Raw genomic sequence first — 19,264 nt, 5'->3', positions numbered from 1 at the left:
AGTCCTTTTAACTTTATTGACTTGTGTTCTTTCAATGACCTTGAATTCTGTGGAGTTCCATGATTGTAGAATCATAGAATCACCTGGGTTGAAATGGACCTCAAAAATCACCTAGTTCCTACTCCTCTACTGTGAGCTTGTCACTACCTTCAACTGGAAGAGGCTCTTCAGAGCTCCATCCAACCTGGCCTTGAACACCTCCAGGGATGGGGCATGCACAGCTGCTCTGGGCAACCTATTCCAGTGCCTCACCATCCTCACAGCAAAGGATTTCTTCTTAATGTATAATCTAAGCCTGCTCTTATTCAGTCTGAATCCATTCCCCCTTGTCCTGTCACTATAGGCTCTTGTAAAGTCTCTCTCTTGCAGGCTCCCTTTAGGTCCTGGAAGGCTGCAATATTTTTGAGTCTGAGCAATGCCAGTTCTCTTAGCCTATCCTCATAGGATGATCTGGTAAGGACACAGCAGCTCCTCCCATCATAATTTTGTTCTCATTGATTAAATTAGAAATACGTTTTTTCTGCATCTTGTTCTTTCTAAGCAGTAATCTGAAGTAGTAATCCTTTCTGTTCCTGCCTGTCGCAGGAGTCTTCCTTCCCTCTGTGTGGCAGATTCCTTCCATTCTGTGACAGTGCTTGACTTCTGCATGTTACTCAGGGCAGACAGCCTTTGACCTCTCTTTGGTCAGAGGTGTTGAAACATTCTGCAGCATTAGCTGTTAGTGAAACTTAATGCAGCAGTTGCCTGTGACCTGATCTTATTTCCACCTGGACAGTCAAGCTCCAAGTGAGAGCGTTATGAAGGAGTACTAGAAAGTGTGGGGGCAAGCTCCTAAGTGCAGTAAGATTCCAGGAGCAGGCTGGCTATAAGCTCTATATCCAAACACAAAGCAACAAATTGAACTTCTGAAAATAATGGTTTAAGGCATCTGGACGCAGTATGTCAGGTGGCCGTTGGGTCTTTGGTGCAAGCTCTTTGACTTCCAGATGTGCTGTTGTTACACTAAACTACTGGCTAGCATAGACAAAGCATTGCTTTAATCAGGTATGCATCTGTGCCCTGGCATCATTAGCCTGCTGTTAGTATAGATGTGTAATAGTATGAATATTGTTTTGATAGCTATTTGATATTTCTGGGTGGATATATCCTTAGATATGAGAGTCCTAACCATCTCTAGCTCTGCCTCATTCAGAGTCATGTATATTTTATCATGTGGAGTGAGCTTATGATGTATTTGTTTCCGTTAATAACCAGATTGGAAGGGAAATGAAATAATTGTTGGGTTTTGGACAGAAAAAAGGAATGCTGTTCCAGATGTCTGGAGCTCCCACCTTTTGCTACTGCTGTGACTTTCTTGTTTGGAGACATATTTCCTCAAATCTTGTTTATGAGAACACCACTTTATTGGTATTGGTGTTAAAAAGGAAACATCTTGTACTGTTCCCACTCGTGTTGCTGAAGTTCTGCACGAACAGGTCATGTTAAATACTGTGCAGTGCATCATTTGAAATGTTTAGCATTGTGATTTTTGGCTGTCAGATCTGTTACGTAAATCACAGTTTGATTGTCTTCAAGACTGAGCTTTCTGCTACAGTCTGAACAACACTGAAGTTTCTTGGTTTTGGAAAACTGAATTTCCTGTTGTGTCTGTCTGGCACATATAGATGAGAATTCACTAGCATCACCAGAGCAACAGAACCAGCCAAGGACAAACGTTTGGCATGTTTTATGCTGGAAAAATCTTATTTCAAAATCAAAACATGCATATGCACATACTTAAAATGAAGTGGTAAGTGCTTAAAAGGTGGACCAGAATAAAAAAAACATGCCAGTGTTGCAGTAAAAGTTGCATCAGCCATGTTTTGCCCAGGGCACAGTTTGTATGTTGGAAATTTTTTTTCCCCTGAAAACATGGAATGATAAGTGATTCTTTTGAGGGAGCTGAAGTGCAGTAGACCCATTAGGTTCCTCATATTGGCTGGAAACTATTGTGGCTGCTTTCATCCATTTGTGAGAGACCTCTTGTGGTTTGTTTTTCTTCTGAGCCTTTGACTGATCAGTTCCTCTGTTTTCTCATGGCTTGAGCTCCCATGAGAAGCTCTGTGAGTACTCCTTGGTTGTGTTTTCATACACATTTGTGAAGAGCAGCTTAGGCAGCAACTGGATGCCCAAGATACAGGAAAGATCTTTGCTTAATCAGGGTGGATAGAAATTAAGTCTGCCTAATATGACTCTCCAAAAATAGGCCATATTAAAATTGCTTTGGCTTCTTAAGGCTTTGGTTCTTGTTGATGTACATATTCTCAGCAGGCAGCTTGTAGCTCTTGAGCTTTAAGGCAAGTGGTAGGAGGCAAGCATGAAGAAGTTTGGGGAGGTATGAACCTAGACTACTTCACTAGTAAGCAAGTGTCCAAAAAGTCTCTTTTTTATGCAAAAGGAGAACAAAAAAACTCTTCTGAAGAGAGATCCTGGTAGCACATATTCTGCTGTGAGTTATGTGGATGCCTACTATTGTAGGTCATAAAAGAAAGCATAAGTAGTTTAGGCTTCTTGCAGAGTTTGTTACTGAAGGTGAGAGCAATGTTTCTGGTTAAAGTTGTCTTTTTTAATAGGTTCATAGGCTTACTCTCCATAGGCAAGTACAGCGGCCAAACTATGTAAGAGCCTCAAACCTTTCATTTTTATGTCATGATCACATATCTTACTTGAAAAAACCTTTTTTTCTGAATTTTAAAGGTGTTAGAGTTCAGAATATTTGTTAGAACATTTTTAATTAACAATTTTTGAAAGAGTTTCAAACATTAAGATAAGCATACAAAGAAAGTGCCAGATAAAATAAAAATGAAATACTGAACAGAATTAGTCATACTTCAAGCTTGTGCTGCTTGATTCTGAAAGTTTTTGTTTTAGTACAAATCCCATTGGACTCTTCAGAATAATTTCTGTTTTGAACTAGATTTCCTGTTTGTTCACATTTTAAATTATATTTTAAAAAAGTTTTCATGGCTAAGTATATTTCAGTGATAGTAATACTAAGAGAAATGAAGTTGTTAACCTAATGTTGTTTTTTTAATTGGAGAGAAAATAGATGTTTCTCACTTGCAAATTGAAAAGGTAGAGCAGAAAGTGGCTTATTACCAATTTCCATTCTATACACAAAATCACAAATATTCTTGTTTGGAAAAAGAAATACCTAATTTTAAAAACATAACACCTCTGGTCTTCATCAGAACAGTGAGAGAGCTATGGCCATTAAAAAGGTGCAGCAGGTACCTTGCAAGTGAAGTTTCTCTTTTATGAACTGTAACAATAAGAACTGAAGACTTCTTTTTGTTGATGCGTTTAGTTACACGCATTATCTATAAACAAAAAGACCTAGTAGGTGCTACAACGAGCTAGTTTATCCAGTAATAATAAAATGCTTCAACTGCCATTCAGTGGAATGGCTGGAGAAGGAAGGTGTTGCCATTCTGCAAGGGAGACTGTCACTCAGAATGGACCTGGAAATGAAGCTTAGATAACTTGGCCTAATGATTTTATATATGCTTTCTCATTTGACCAGTAGTTTATCTTCATTAATTAAAACAGACATGCCAAACTAGTTTGCTTTCTGCTGTTTCTGAGCATAAGGTTATAAGGATTAAAGCTTTAAAGACAAGATTTTTTTTTTTTTTTTTTTTTTTTTAAGGCTAAATCCTTGTTTGGTGACCAGAGCTGCCTATCTTGATATTCTTGTGATGTTGAGTACTCACCTGGAGAAGTTTCAAAAGCAAGGTAAGTCAATATACTGTTCTATACATCGGATTTAATATTTGTATCTATTTCTGAGCTCTGGAAGAAAGTTGAATCTGGAGAAACAACAGTGTAATACTTGTGCTCAAGGTATCTACTAACTTCTGGAATCCTTCAGTTGCATTGTAGAAGGTTCTTAATTCTGCTTCTCAAGAGCTAGTCCTAGGTTTTGTTGAGGGGAAAACTGAGGTACAGTTCCATGTCAAGGCTTGAAGTGGTGATCTTGCAGTATTCCTAGTACTAGAATGGCTAGCAACAAAAATGATCCTCTCCATGTTCCAAAATGTTTTTTTAATCCAAGATTAAAAAGACATTGCGACTTTAACCTTTCCAGAAAGCCACAGAAAAGTTCCTTCATGAGACGTCTGAAATAGTTTCAGGGAAAATGTTTTCTAATGTTTAAAAGTTTTATAAAAAACAGCTCTGAGAGCTTCTTTCAGTTTCTCTTTTCATTTTGATTGTTTATCAATGGGAATTTTTTGAAGGACCGATGAGAACTATCAGTTGTTTTAATGTTGTAGATTACAATTAGTGACTGTACAAAACAAGCTGTGAACGATAAGAAAAACAAAGGTATGGAGGAAGGGACACCCTTTCACGTGTGCCAGTGTGTAGGCAGCTTTTAGTCAGCTGTAAGTACTTCCTTGTGGGCCTATTTTGTTCATTTCTTATGAAGAAGTGAGTAATAGATTACCTTGTCAGGCCAGGAAGGCAATTAATTAATAGTTCTGTCATTTCATTAAAATTCTTAACACTGCATTTAAGTCACTGGAACTGTTCTTTATTTCAGAGAGTCATGTTGTGGGCACTGTTAATTTTAAAACCAATTCCTTTTGCTTCTTTTGCCTAGACCTTTAGTTGATGTAGTTCCATTCTAATTCTAAAATTGCTATTGGTGTGATTTCTTGTGAATGTACAGTTCAAATAGGGATAGTTGTTAGGAAAGCAAATTGGTGGTGAAGATGTCTGAAATTAACTTCTTCAGACAGGTTGATGCAGAATTAGCCCTTACAACAGAAGGACAGGCATACAGAGTGGCTAGGCAAGGGCCACATGCTTTATAGGGTGGAATGCACCACCTTATCTAAAGCAGTTTCAATATAACATGTCTCTGGGAATAATTTTTTTCCTGGCTCTTTACTGGTTTTTCTGGGGCTAAGCTATATCTACCAACAATAATTCTTAAATTAAAAAATATATTTTCTTAATTTTTTAGTACTACAGAATAAAGCTTTTTAAATCCTCATATGCCATTTACCTTAGTGATAATCCTTTGCAGTACATTAAAACCTCTAGCTGTGTATTACAGCTACAAAATAAACAAAATCAACCACAAAAGCCTCCTTCAACCATATTTGGGCTCATCACCCTTTTACTTTGAATACTAGTTTTTTAAAGAGAGATCCTTTTGGGAATATTAATTTTTACACTTTTTTTAACATGATCCTCTACCACTGTTCAGCTCCTTTGTGGTATGAATCATCCTGGTTTTTTCTGTATTCTCTTCATCTGAAGTTTTTTTTCATCTTGTGATTATTCTTGTCACTCGCCCTTCAGCTCTATTTTTGTATTTTCTTTCAGGAAGGAACAGCCAGTACTCCAGGGGAGGGCTCCTAGTTTTGCTTACTTAGTGGACATTGCATTTCCTTTATCAGTCTCTTTCCTATTTCAGTTATCCTTGGGGTTTTTTCATCTGTTCTGGTTTTTAAACAATTGCTGCACATTTGCAAAGACTTTTATGGACCTCTCCACACCAGGAAACTCCCTTCCTTTTTTTTAATGCTCCTGACTTGTGAATAGCCCTTTGAGCTTGCAGGACTGCTTCATGCTGTGGCTGGATTACCAACTGTAGTGAATTAATTTGTTTTTCAAAGCTCATGTGGACTGTACCAAACCTGGGTGCTGTAAGGTACAATTTCTGCAGAAGGAAAGCAATTATTTTTGCAGATTCTTTCTGCTCTGGTATAGTTCATTAGTATTGTTTTGCTTAAAAGTTTCATTCCTACATAGCTTTAAAATTACATATTTCAGGCAGTGTCTACAGAGAGTAAAAACTTAGGCTGGAAGTACTGTTTTGAAAATCTAAAGATCCATTGGGGACAATTTTATGTATCACAGGCAAGAAGCCCTTCTGAAAGGAAGGAGTTATGTATTTATATTAAATAGAAACTGAGTGTCCCATGATACAGTAAGAGAAAGACTAAACTCACCAGTTTAAACTGAATGTTTTGAGTCTCCCATTTAAATGTTTTAAAGATATGATTATTAATTGAAGCATTATACTTTTCTGAGATTAAATATCTTACTCATATGTACATATCTCTGGTTATGAGCCAATTTTTCTCTGTTCTAATCTTGATTTGTAAAGTTGTTTCAATGAATAAAGGGTGAAGGACAAATCCAAATAAAACTGTTTCTTGATGTGTTTATCTAAGAGGCCCCAGGAAGTGCTGTATATGAGTTCCAGGCCACAGGCTGAAACTGATTTTCATCAACAGAAATGAGAATGCAATGTAATGAGCCTGCAACTGGTTATAATCAGACCACTTCTAATTGATTATGCCTGTCTAAAGGGGTTACAATTACAAAGAGGTTTTCAGAGTACATCTCTGCCTAGGCCTTTCCTACATTATGATTATTTTCTGTAAGTGATTTGTTGTTTTGAATTAATAAAATCTGTCTCTTAAAGTGCAGGATAGCCCTTGGAGAATTTACTTCACAAATTCAAAAAAGTCAGCTTTAAAATGTTGGCTAGGGAAGGCAGGGAGTAATGGATACCAAAAGCATCTTGTCCAGCTAAAAAATTACTGCTGGTTAAATGATGATTATTTATCTTAAACAAAACCAAACAACCCAAACCCCATAGTTATTCCTATTTGCTGCACTGGATGGAAGTGCTGCCTGATTCATGACACTGGGAAAAGACACTTTTCTTTCCTTGAGGTTATAGGCAAAATCTAGAATTTTTTTCTCAGCTCCTGATGTGTCTGAGGGCTTTCAGATATGCTGAGACAATACATAATGCCAAGACTATATAAACTTAAAAGTATTTTTTTCTGTTATCAATTGTGGTTGGAAGCAAGCCTTTAAAAAAAAAAAAAAAGAAAAAAAAAAGTTAAAATATAGAAATACTATTTTTACCGTTATGGAGAGTAAAGAAAGTTCTTACCAGGTATAGAATTATTTCATGAGCTAATGTCTATTGTCACTATTAGTAGTTATTCATAGTGTCCAGGGAATTTGTTCTTGCAGACCTCTTTGATATATTTTCTCCACATTAACTGTTTTTATAGATCAGAAATCACAGATGTCTAGGGCCTTCTCATTCTCATGGGAGAACAAAGCAGTCCTCCTGCAGAGGATAATTCTGGCACTTCTACCCTGCTTCAGATATTACAGAGGAATAAAGTAGCATTTGTAGGCATATTGGGGTGGGGAAAATGACCTTAAGTCCAGGTGAGAACATGTTCATCCTTAGCTGTGTATATGATTATTTGCAAATTCACAAGTTTTGATCAGGAGGAGTTAGAAGCAGAGGTCTGTCAGCTGTACAGCTCCAGATCAATGTGTGCATGTGAGGTTAAAAGCTTTCCTCACATCAGAGACGGGCTTTGCAAGTGGTGGAGTACAGGACTCTGGTGTGATACACTGTTTCACTAAATAAGATTCCTCTGTTGAATATATGAACTTCTGAGAGAACCTGTCATAGACGCTCCTGCCTTCAAATCTTCTGAAAATTGGTGTTTGAAGCAAAAAATTACTGTGATCTGCAGTGCTGCTAACGCAGGAGCCAGAGTGTTGAATTGCAGTGAAAACTCAGATCTGGGATGCTCTGTCTCTCTAACAGATGAAGAATGCCACAAGACAGAGTGGTCACATTTTCCTTCTTGCTCACATCTTGAAAAAGTTTTCTTGTTATGTTTCGTCATTTCATGAGGGGAAAAACAACTCTCTGTAGTGTACTTGATGAATAGAAGCGCATTTTGGCCAGGGTTGTGTTCCAAAAAATGGCACTTGTTGATAGAGTTCTGTCAATGTCAGTGAAGTGGGATGTAGAACAGAAGAGGGAAAAGATGAAAGAAAGTTTTGCTAAAGATAATCGTGCCAAATTGTTGCTTTCTCCTGTATATATGCTGTCAATCTGCTGGCTGGTTTGGCCTGTTGTCAAGTATAGTGTCTTCAAAATTCAAGTTTGGTGGGAAAGAGAAAACATTTAAACAGGATGTCAAATAGGATGAATCTGTGATTTAGGAAAAGATCCCACTTGTAGTCTAACTAAGCATTTTTCCTTTCTCTACTTGAGGTGGTAGAATTTATAAAAGTTCTTGAAATTAACCAAACTCCAGTGCTGTGGTTAACTGTGGGAACAGTTACTTAGTATTTACATGATTAATCCTGTTCATAGAAAGATTGTTTTGATACCAAAATGGAGTAGCCAGTATTCTACTCTTACTTATTTTCTTTCCTTGAGTTTTGCAAAAAGATAATCCCATTTTCTTGCTATCTTCCAAGTACCTAAACCTTCTGTAGATGTAGGTTAAGATTCTTAAATTCTGCTTATGAACTAAAAAAATGGTTGCAAAAAATACTGTGCACTATACATGTGTGTGTATGTGATCAGAAACATGAGGTATTATTGCAACTGTCTGCTGGTTTTGTCCTCAAATACAACAAAATACTGTCTTAAGTAACATGCAGAGCAAATACCATTCTCTTGGTTATATTTGTCCTTTTTAATTGGAAGTTATAAAATACAGTGATAGAAATAATATGGGTTATCAAACTTATGAATGCTTTGCAGTGCTTTGCAATGCAAGCACAAATTGCTCTTTATATAGGAATCTCTTAAATGTTTGCCTGAATTACTTGATTTGAAGGTCTTTTAAATAGCATTTGAAGGCTGTGGCCACATTGTTTTCTGTATCATAGTTCCTAATATTTTCTTATTTTGGAAAGAAGCTGCATGGTAGCCAAGTTTTTCCTGCAGGCTAACTTACAAACTGAAGATTTTTGAATGATAACTAGGTTGATTATTTTAGCCATACTTTAATTTTCTTTATCTAGATCCTTAAGAAGTGTGGCCAAAGAATTACTTGAATAAAAACACTGGCAGCTTGTTAATGTGTGTTTTGGTTATTTGGTCTAATTAGATTATACTTAAATTTACTCTTAACAAATTGAAGGCAGTTTTTGTTTGTTATATCAGAAATTATATAGAGTTTGCTGGTATATTGACTGTGGCACTGGGTAAAAGTTTTTATTTTGAGCTAAGGAATGTAAAGATTTAAAACATTTATAGGATGATCCAAATGCGCTGTGCCTACTAACATTAAATTAGACGAGTTGAAAGGAAATATTTTTAGGTACTCAAGTGTTCTAATTCAATGCAGACAGGAGAATTAGGAAGTTGAGGGTGGCATTGTTGGAAGTCCAAGACACACAGGGACTGATTGGGAGTTGCCTGGACAGTAAAATGCCAGAGGCAGAACAAGTCAAGGATGTTAAGATGGTCCAAAAACTGACCAAAAGTTCGTGTGAGGCAGAAGAACAAAATGGGCCAAGGCTGAAAAGAATAAATTTTTGGAGAAAGGAGATGGATATTGCAATGCCAGCAGCTGTCAGAGAAACGTTGGAGGCAGAACTTGTGACACAGGTGGAGGAGGAGGAAAGTAAAAGTGTTTTTAGAATGATGGCAGAGACAGTGATCAGAGGAGGGTTGTGGAGGGTAGGCAGGCATGATACTGCTGGAATGCTGTGTTGAACAGGGAGTATGGAAAGGTGTTCCATGAAGTAAGTGACACTAGGGGGAAGTGGAATTGGTCATGTTCATTAATGTTAGCAGTTAATATTGTCCCCACGTGAAGACAGAGACTGCTCGTTCTTTCAAAATCAGGTTCTCTTTAGATTCCAACATGTACCACTGACTGACTTGCACTGTCTCCGTGGGGTTTTATGATTTTATATGAATGCAGAATACTGGAAAAGTCAGTGCTGGGCCAGAGAGAAACTGTAAGGCAAAATACCTGTAAGAAACATAGCTGTTTCAGTGTCCAGATATAATGGGATATAATTTTTTTCCCCTTCTTTTTTCCTTTGGAAACTTTCCCTTAAGCAGTACAAAATGCAATGGGATGCTTGTTTCCGCAACAATAAATTATCTGTGGATTCTGGTAATCAGTCATGTTTGTAGTTTAGAATTGTATTGTGAGTTCTGATGCCTAGTCTCTGATGTTGAAGAAGTTGCAGATGTCTTTAAAAGAAAACATTCTGCTTAAAATATGCCCTTTTTATGATCGTCAACAGTCACCTTAGTATGGCTGTTCTCTTAGTGGTTTTATTTCCATTTAGCAGTGACTTTGCCTAATCCACTTTTAATAAAAAGGAAAAATACGAAGGAAAATACTTTTCCTTAGTATTTGTCTAGGAAAATCTCTTCTTGGCACTGATTACCTCTCAGCCTACTCCCTATTCATATGATCTGTTCAGATCTCTGTGGATGGTAGTTAGAGAGTGGATTTTAACCTCAGTTCATAAACAATTATGCTTTCTTGCAGGTCTTGTTGAATAATGATGAATATCCAGATTTTTGATGCTCAGAGCCCCTTCCCATAACAATACACTGCAGGCACAGCAGCGTTTTATTGCTGCTCTTGCAATTTTTGTCTGCCCTTGTAGAGTGTCAGTAAGTTTTCTGATGCTGGTAGTAACTCCCCCCCCCTTTTCTGCTTCATTGTTCTTTTTTTCTGGAGCCTCTGGAAGGAACATGGAAGATGGTTTTGATGCTTGAGGGCCTGCATACAGGATTTAATCTCAATATTTCTCTAGATACAAATACTTAGAGCTATACTAATCACATGTACAGACAGAAGTCCCTCACACAGTAATGCCTAATGATCAGAAGAGTTGTCCACTTGGCAGAAGCTAAATAATCACTGTGAAATTACCAAATCCTACAGAAATGTATTAACTCTGCAAGGAGGTGGAGCAAATTTAGATTTAAATATGGCAGGAATTCAGATTACTTCTCTCACTTTTGAACAGACTGTAGTGCCTCTGAGATGAAATATCAGCTGAGATGCCCATCAGCTGATAGTTTGTTACTCCCTGAGCAGGGACATTTTTCTGTCATTGCTCTATGTATCTGCTTACTCTGGAAACAGACTGAATAGGTCCTGCCTGCCACTGCAGGGAAGAGCAGAAGAAAGACAGGCAGGGTGCAGGTTTGGGAGGTGCTAAATTTTGAGGAGGTTTATAACTGGAGATTCATCCAGTCCGCTAATTCCATTCTGCTCCTGTTCCTTTCCTCTTTATTTTCAGATGGTGAAAGACCGTTTTACTTCATATACATGACAGAACATCAGTTGATCACAAATAGGATTTGCCCCTCAAACCTGGATGCCGTGACATAGATGATGTGTGCATATATCAGTGTGGGGGACTGAGGATATTTGTGTCGGGTGTTGAAGAGAACTAAGTGGTTGTGTAAGATGTCTCCTGTACTAGAAGCAGGCTGAAATTCTTCCTGTCCTACAAGTGAAGCAATCCTTAAGGGGGAAAAAATAAAATTAAATCCACTTAATTCTTGAGGGCTCTTTTGCATCTGTCAGCATCCTGGAGAGACTGCTGTTTGCCAGGACCCTTCTTTGGTCAGCCAAAATTTGTTCTCCCTTCTCGCAGCAGCAGCTGGTCATTCAAACTATACAGTGATGTTTGTTTGTAAATAAAAGTATGTCGTTACTGTGTCTTAACAACAGAGGCTGACATTTACTTTGGGAACCACTGTGGTTTTCTGGTTTAGTTGGATATTTTGATGTAAGCCAAAGGAAAGAGTTTACTTAAAAAGCTAAGCAGATGAGAAAACATTTACATGAAAGCCTGGAAAGACTTCTTAGTGATGAAGTTGAAAGCAGGAATATTTCCACTGCATTGTAATAAGACAGGGGCATTCTTTCCTTTTGTACATATTTGTGTGAAAAAAAGAGTGTTGGAGAGCATGTGGAGCACAAGATGAATGCAGAAGGATTTGCTTTCTGGTGTGCTGAGGCTAAGCAAATATTCAGACAGTCTTATTTTGCTGACGGCCTTGCCATTGAGACATCCAGTTTTAAAGAGACTTTCTGTAATATAGATGAGCCACAGTGTCCAGTCTTTCACAATTGCATGGGAAAAAAAGAAGTCATCCAGAAGGCTTCCAAAGCAGAAGTATTTGATATGTACAGTAAAAAAGGATCTGTTGATATGTACAGAAAAAGAGGATCTGTGATACTCTTATATCACAGTTTCTGCAAGCTAGTAGTTCTGGGAGTGAGTAGCTCCACTATGTTTTTTGTATGCAAGTAGTTTTCCCCTTCAGAGATGAAGACATAAAGATAAGTTGTGCTGGCCTTGCAAAATACAAATGGAAGTTTGCTGAGTTGGAAGGTCAGTGCATGGCCAGCTCCTGGAGTCCATGGCAGGGTCACCACTCTCTCTGATGTTGAGTGGCAGGCTCTGGCAAAGTAGGCAGCACTGACACCAACAAAATGGAAGACACCCTCCCCCCTTCCCCTAATTTTTTTTTCTCTCTCTCTTGCTCCCTCTCTATATCTCTCTGTGTGCACTTACTACTACTCTCCCTTTCTCTGCTCTGGAGCTTTGATCCTTCCATCCTGCCAGCTTTCCCATTGCTGCTTGCATGTAGCTTACCTCAGTGTAAAGCAACGTGCACAGGAGATGAAAGCACTTCCCTTGCAATATACTTACAAATACACCCTTGGTTTGAAGAGCTGAGCCAGTTGATGTGTGTGTTGTGGAAAGGCAGCTGAGGAGGGGAGCAGGTCGGAACCTGAGAGGGTGCAGTGTGGTAAGTAATGTGCTTACCACAGTGCAGTGCTCCGAAACTGAGGCTGTTTCTCTTCTTGAACTGAGGTGTTTGACCTTGAACCTTTTTCTTTCAGCTGCCTGGGATTATTTCTGTTGTTAAACTGCTGTCTGTGGACTCAGGCTGTGTAATAACTGAGACGAAGGCCTAATCCCTCTCCAAGGCAACCAGACGGTTCAGAAATTAAGGAATTCTGGCAGTTGGATACGTGTCGTGTGACACGGGCATTATAGCTAGTTTATGCTGTGATGCCAGTGTGTAAAAGCGGTGTGTTTGGAGGGGGTTTAGAAATGTAGCAAGTAAAAGATACAAGTTTGTATTGCTATGAGATGGAAGTCAGATGTGTCACGTGGAGGATAATGCTGTGAGATGGCTTTGCACTGATTCTGGAGTTCCTCTGACTGTATCAAGTACCTTCAGAAAAGAAACTATAGCAAAAATGTGAATGACAGAGCTAGCAGTTGGGCAATATGACTGAGAATTTTTTACCAATACTACATTTCTTTGAAGCGTGTCCAGAATTACTCTGAAATGGTTGTGTCTTATGTGCTAGACAGTGTACAACCATGTCAACTTTCTGTATAAATGTCAAACAAATTAAGATGGCTTTAGAAGAATCTGAATATGAAAGGGCAGGATATTTAACTGTAAATAGAAGGCTTAGGGAAATGTCTTCATGGACAAAAAAATGAATCTATATTTGTGCTGTGGCTTCATGTCAAATTCGGGAATTTAGTAGGACTATTTGGACAGGCTTTTAGCAGTGCTCAGTGTTTAATTACAAATAGCAAAGTTACATGGAAATGAATTGTCTTCTTGCAGATACTGAAGAAATGCAAGTTTGTTTAATCTTTCTATTTGCTTTTAGTGCATTTTACCTTTAAAACCCTAAACTTCCAACATCCCCTAGCACTAGTGGCACTGTTCTCTGTTCTTTTGTGATTTTCTTTTACTTGCATTTGAATTTTGTGGAGTATAGCATGTTCATTTTCTTGCAGTACAAGCTATACAGACACCAAACTGGGCAAAATGGTTTCAATATTATAAAATAGTTTATTTCTGCTGATGATGGAGAAGGTTGAACTCAGGGCACATGAGTATTTCAGTCTATGGGATGTGAAATAGGACCATTGATGACTTTTTTTCTTTCATTTTGTGTCTACATTGCCAGCTCTGCTAAAGCCTGAAACCCTCTGGTATCACAGATGGCAGTGGCCTCTTTGTTCGCTCCAGGAGGCGGCCAAGCACTAAAGAAGGTTCTCAGGCTGTGCTGGGCCATGTGGACAAGGTTGCACCAGTGTAAATGGCTGAATTGTCACAGTTCCTGTGCTGATACCTAAGAGAGGTTACAGTGCAGCTCCTTTGTTTTCTTAGCCATACTGACTGTTCAAAATGAATAAGAATAGGATAAGTATCCTGGGTTTTAAATTGAGTAAATTCTTTAGACTGATACACACAGGACAGGTCTATTTATCTCAAAGGGGCATCTTCTTAATAGCAATTTTTTCTTACTAAAACTGTGAAGGCATGAGATTTTCAATGTTATCAGAATGGCCTCTGTCATAATTTCTGCTGATTTAAGTTGCAGCTGAGTGGTCTGACAGACAGCACTTTGTTCAGTCTGGTCTCTGATTTTAGAGCTAGCTATCCACATTTTTTCCCACATATATTTAATAGTTTATTTGTGTTAATTGCTTTCTGCAATGGTAGAAATGGTAGGCTTGTACAATTTGCAATATTATATTACTAGCTTGATTGAAGTAAATACTTAGGAAACAAATGTAATTGGTAAAGATTTTAGGCAATCTGCAAGGTACTGTAGCATTTTTTAAGTTGTTTGAAACTTTCAGCTTATGTGTTGAACAATCATAGTTCTCAGAAAACTTTTGTGTTCTTGTGTCTTTTGCTTTAAATAGGAATACAGGTGATATCTAGCAAAGCTTTTTTATAATTTGGAATCAGTTTGAAATGAAGGAGAACTCTGATTTTCATTCCATGCCTGAATTTACCTAATGATACTTTTTGCATACTTGATATATGTCAACTTCATAGTCTGGAGCAGATGGTAACATCATCTCTTTGTTCACTCTACTAAGTGTTACTCTCATTCCAGGAATGCAATTGCTTGACTTTTGGGAAGAGATGAAAAGAGTCATTTCAGATTCTGAATTGGTGTCTGGTATTCCCTACTCATCTGCAGTACCAGGGCTGATACAGTATCTCCAGAGCATCACCAAACTTGTAATATCAGTGCTGTCAGTGACTGCAGGTCCTGACATGCAGAGCTGTGGTTCAGCTGCTGCAAAGGAAATGGCCCAGCCTTCACTGTCAGTAGCTCATCTCCTGCACTGTGAGTTCCATGAAGTGCGTCTGCTGGCATTGGAAGCAATACTGCTGTGCCTGAAACAAAGAAATTCCAAGCAGATTGCAGAAGGAAGAGGAGGTGTATTATGTTTACCCACTGGTTTGGAAGACACTCTTCTCACAATGGCTCTGAAGGAAACAAATCCCCAGTGTTTTTGCAAGGTAAGAGGGTGCTTTTTTATTGACATTTTGTATGTTTTCAGTAAACTAATCTTTTTAATTTTTAGATAACAATCTTAATTATTAAATATATATTTCAAACATGCATTATGCTTTTTAAATAGTACGTGACTAGTTGGGGTTTTTTGACACTGAACAGGAGCTGTGCAGTAATTTTGTAACAGATGTTCTTGTGTCAAAGCAAGAACTTCCTCTTTCCTTTCTTAGAACTGTCCAGAGAGAATCCTTTTGTTCTTGGAGTGGAGCTTAAGTCAGTGTTTTATTGATCTCAAATGTGCACATTCCTCTTGAAACTGTCTGTAAATTCTTTGTTTGTGAATTGTGTCTGCAGGTGCTGGAAATTCTTTATAATATGGATCTCAGAAATGTGCTTCCAAAGACTGAATGCTCTATAAAAATGAATCCAATTGAGCTCTTAACCTGGAGTTTAAACCTTGCAGATAACTCCAGCAGGTATGGTCTGTCATGCATGTTGAAATACTTCCATTTTAAAAACTTTCAATGTTGAACATTAATATATTGGTTTGGGACTGCACTTTCATTTAAAAATCTGTGTTTCAGAAAAGAGAGTGTGACTTATTTGAATAAAGTGGGTTCATGAGAATTTTTCAGAGAAGTAAGACCTTTATCTGAATTACTAAAAAGGCCTACAAGTCATATTAGCACCCTGTAAATGTCCAGTTGTACAGTTCCTGAAACAAGAAGTTACTTTGGCTGTCCAGTGACAGCCAGTGAGCATAGTTCTTCCTGAACTGTGGTAATTGGGGAACACCCACTTTACTGTAGAATTAACAATTAGTATTAATGATCCAACCATACACTCATTTGCTGTGAATCTGCCATCCCTCCTATCCTGGTTTATGGGCAGATGGTTTGTAGAAAGAACGACAGATCTCATTTAACTTGTTGGATTGGCAGAAATGGTTAATCCTAATCCTTAGGGTTTGCACTCCTTATACAGACTGTAAAGTCAGCAGAAAGCACTGAAAATCTGGAGCCAGATTGTAGATCCTACTGAATTAGAAGCTGTGCCCATGCATTCATAATGGAATGCACAAACAGGCTTACAGTGTCCCAACTAAGGGTATGACATCCTGTTTCTGATAGTTTTTTAAGCCATGTAAACATTGCAGTCCTGTGTTACAAACATTGGATATAGAGGGTACAGAGTGTAGAACAGCATTTTATGGCTGTGCATATTTGCTGCCGATTTGCACTAAGTTGTTCAAGTGATGATGATGGGAGTGGTCATTTCTGGGACGAAGTAAGATACTGTTGGTAAAATAACACTGACTGGTGCTGTTAGAGGGAAGTGGCTGAAATAGCAGGCCTTGCTGCTCAGGTGTTGCCATTCCCAATGGTGGGAATAGGCTTCAAAAGCCATGGTGCCAAGAGCAACATCCTTAGATCCTGCTAGGCAGCAGGGAGGCTTGGCAGCTGGCAGTAGGCATATTCTGCACTAGGAGCATTTGTAGCAGCTGTACAAGAGATATTCCTGCAGCTAAGCACTAGCTTCAAGGGATGCATTTGTTCACAATTTAAAATAATGTCTGGTTTATTTGACTCAGGTTCCATTTTCAAATGTATTCTACTATGAGAAGTATGTAAATAGAAAATAAACATGAAAGAATGAAAGTAAGGGCATGTTTCATTTGCATGTCAGCTGAGAACTTAGCTAACATCTAGATCTCTAATGTAAAAACTTCAGGTGCTCAGCTTGAAAAATATCCATTGGTGATAATCAGAAATAATTAAGAGCTGGCTGGTTTTCTTCTAGAGACGAAATGATGACAGAAATAACTGGATTTTTGATACATCCTTTGCCTTTTCTTTTCAGCCCTGAAGGTCAAACCATAGCTCTCAAATTTGCCTCCAAATTGATTATCCACCTTTTGCAGAACCATCAGCAGGTAAGTGAAATTGAGCTGGTTAACGGTTTTGTAATTGTGGAGTTTTTAGAGATTGCATAAATATGGCTTTTTTAGATCCAAGCCCTAAGCTTGTGTTTCTTGTGTCCATTCATCATATTTGACATATTCATCATTATGTCTTCCTCTCTGAATACACTGCCATGTTCTGAAATGGCACAGCCATGAATATCATCTCAGTACATCCCTCTCAAAGTAATTTCAAGTTAAATTCATACATAAATATTTTGATGGAGTAATTTCAGCTTCTAAGCTCATCCAAAATGGTCACTATAACGTAGAAAGGGAAATGCCTGCGGTGTTTAATGCTTGTTCTGAATCCAGCCCATTTACTGAACTGCAGCTTTGTTGTGGTTTCTTGATTTTTGGAGAGCCCACAGGAGAGCACATCGGGTGGGAAGGCACAAAGCTGAAGCAGTGGTTGGGTGCAGTTCCCAGCCAGCTCAGATTTCTTTTGATTTTAAATTGTCAGTCTGTGATGTCACATATGTATGTGTAGAGCAGTACAAAAGCAGCTTTAGTGCTAGACGTTTTAAAAAATATTTTCAAATATTTAAAAAAATATCCACTTAGTGGATATTTTAAAACAAACAAAACTCTCAGGAGCTGTTTTAAAAGGAAGAGTATTTTCCTTACAAAGCTATTATTTTTTATAGAATGAGCAGCAGAACGGATTCTTACTATATGCTAATAACCATGTCTCATTAAAAAAATATAAAATCCGATTTGCACACAAGAATTGAGGAACATGAATTATGATATTAAATTTTTTTTTGTTAAAGGAAAGGCATAGTGTGGTACTTAAAGTTAACATAACAAAGAGGAATTAATGAAAAATGCTGTAGAAATCTTAAATAGAAATGGTGCAGCAGCTTTCTCTAATAAGCATATAAATCATGGGAGATCTAAGATATACCTACAGAGAGGTTTTGGCTTTGGGAAAGACCAGGTACATCCTTTTCCATCTAAATTCTTTCTTCGGGCTTGCATTCAGTATTTACATCTGTGGAAGGGATTTTCTCTTCCATGAAGTAAAAGTTAAGTTCTGTCTTTCTAGATAGTCCACCCACGTGTCTGCTTGAAATTTGAGTCATTGTAACATCTTGGGAGATTTTTATTATTTGTTTTCACCCTTTATAGAATCTGTAGGACATGCTCTGGCTGTGTCCCTTTGTGCAGTGCAGGTACATGGCCATGTACCAGGCAGAATGAGGCAGAGTATGACTGAAGTTTCATTTATTCCTCAGTTAATGAGGTGGGTTGAGAAGTGGCTGAATGGCACATCCCAGAGGGTCATAAGCAGTGTCACAGGGTCTAGTTGGAGGCCTGTCACTAGTGGTGTCCCAAGGGTCAATACTGGGCCCAGTATTGTTTAATTTCTTCATCAATGACTTGTGTGAAGGGGCAGGTGCCTCCTCAGCAATCACTGACAGCACAAAGCTGGGAGGAGTGGATGATACCTCAGAGGGCTCTGCAGCCCTTCAGAAGGACCTTGACAGGCTGGAGGGATGGGCAGAGAGGAACTGTGTGAAATTCAGCAAAGGACCAGTGTATTTGCCCTTGGCTAGTGTGTGTGGAAGGACTGAGGACACAAAAATACGCTTTGACTTGTGTAGTCATTGGTGAGTCTGCTGTGAAGGAGCAAAGTCAAAAGTTGCCTGTGTATAGTAAAAGAAAATTTCCCAACTTTTAAATGCTCACGTGGGTTTCACCCAGTTTTGGAAAAACTGGGCATTTACTAATGAGCAATCTCCTTTAGACAGGCCATAGTTCAGTGTGATGGTAAGAGGTACGTCATACTTCTCACATGTCTTGTGCCTCCAGATTTCAGAAGAAGTCTTGAAAAAATGGGTTCAGCTGATAGTGTATTTTTGTGAAGATGAGCAAGAGACAGAGATGCTGTTAGCAGCTGCTGACGTTCTTCAAAGTATAACATCATTCCTTCTGAGCAGTGAGAAGCTCATTCTTGGTAAGTAGCTTGAAAGTAATTTTCTGGATCTTTTTTGATGAAATCCATTAAAACATGATTTCAAATGTATGTGTATGCACAGTCAAAACATAATTACATCAAACAGAGGGTTTTGAAAATTTTAATAGGATTTAATTACTAAACATACAGATTTATTTAAATTCTGGTAGA

At 38.2% G+C, this 19,264-nt stretch overlaps 1 protein-coding gene across 1 annotated transcript in view; it reads left to right on the top strand.

The window, feature by feature from the left end:
• The window catches only part of THADA (THADA armadillo repeat containing), a 215,153-nt gene that overhangs the window by 164,943 nt on the left and 30,946 nt on the right, over positions 1–19,264 (top strand). Inside the window, exons 32-36 of the mRNA XM_053972850.1 lie at positions 3,689–3,774; positions 14,766–15,178; positions 15,528–15,649; positions 17,034–17,106; positions 18,949–19,093. Coding sequence (XP_053828825.1) covers positions 3,689–3,774; positions 14,766–15,178; positions 15,528–15,649; positions 17,034–17,106; positions 18,949–19,093 — 839 coding nt within the window. The remainder of the gene's footprint in view (positions 1–3,688; positions 3,775–14,765; positions 15,179–15,527; positions 15,650–17,033; positions 17,107–18,948; positions 19,094–19,264) is intronic.

Source organism: Vidua macroura, chromosome 3, assembly GCF_024509145.1.
Source record: "Vidua macroura isolate BioBank_ID:100142 chromosome 3, ASM2450914v1, whole genome shotgun sequence".
NCBI lineage: Eukaryota > Metazoa > Chordata > Aves > Passeriformes > Viduidae > Vidua > Vidua macroura.
This window is presented reverse-complemented; position numbering and strand designations above follow the sequence as displayed.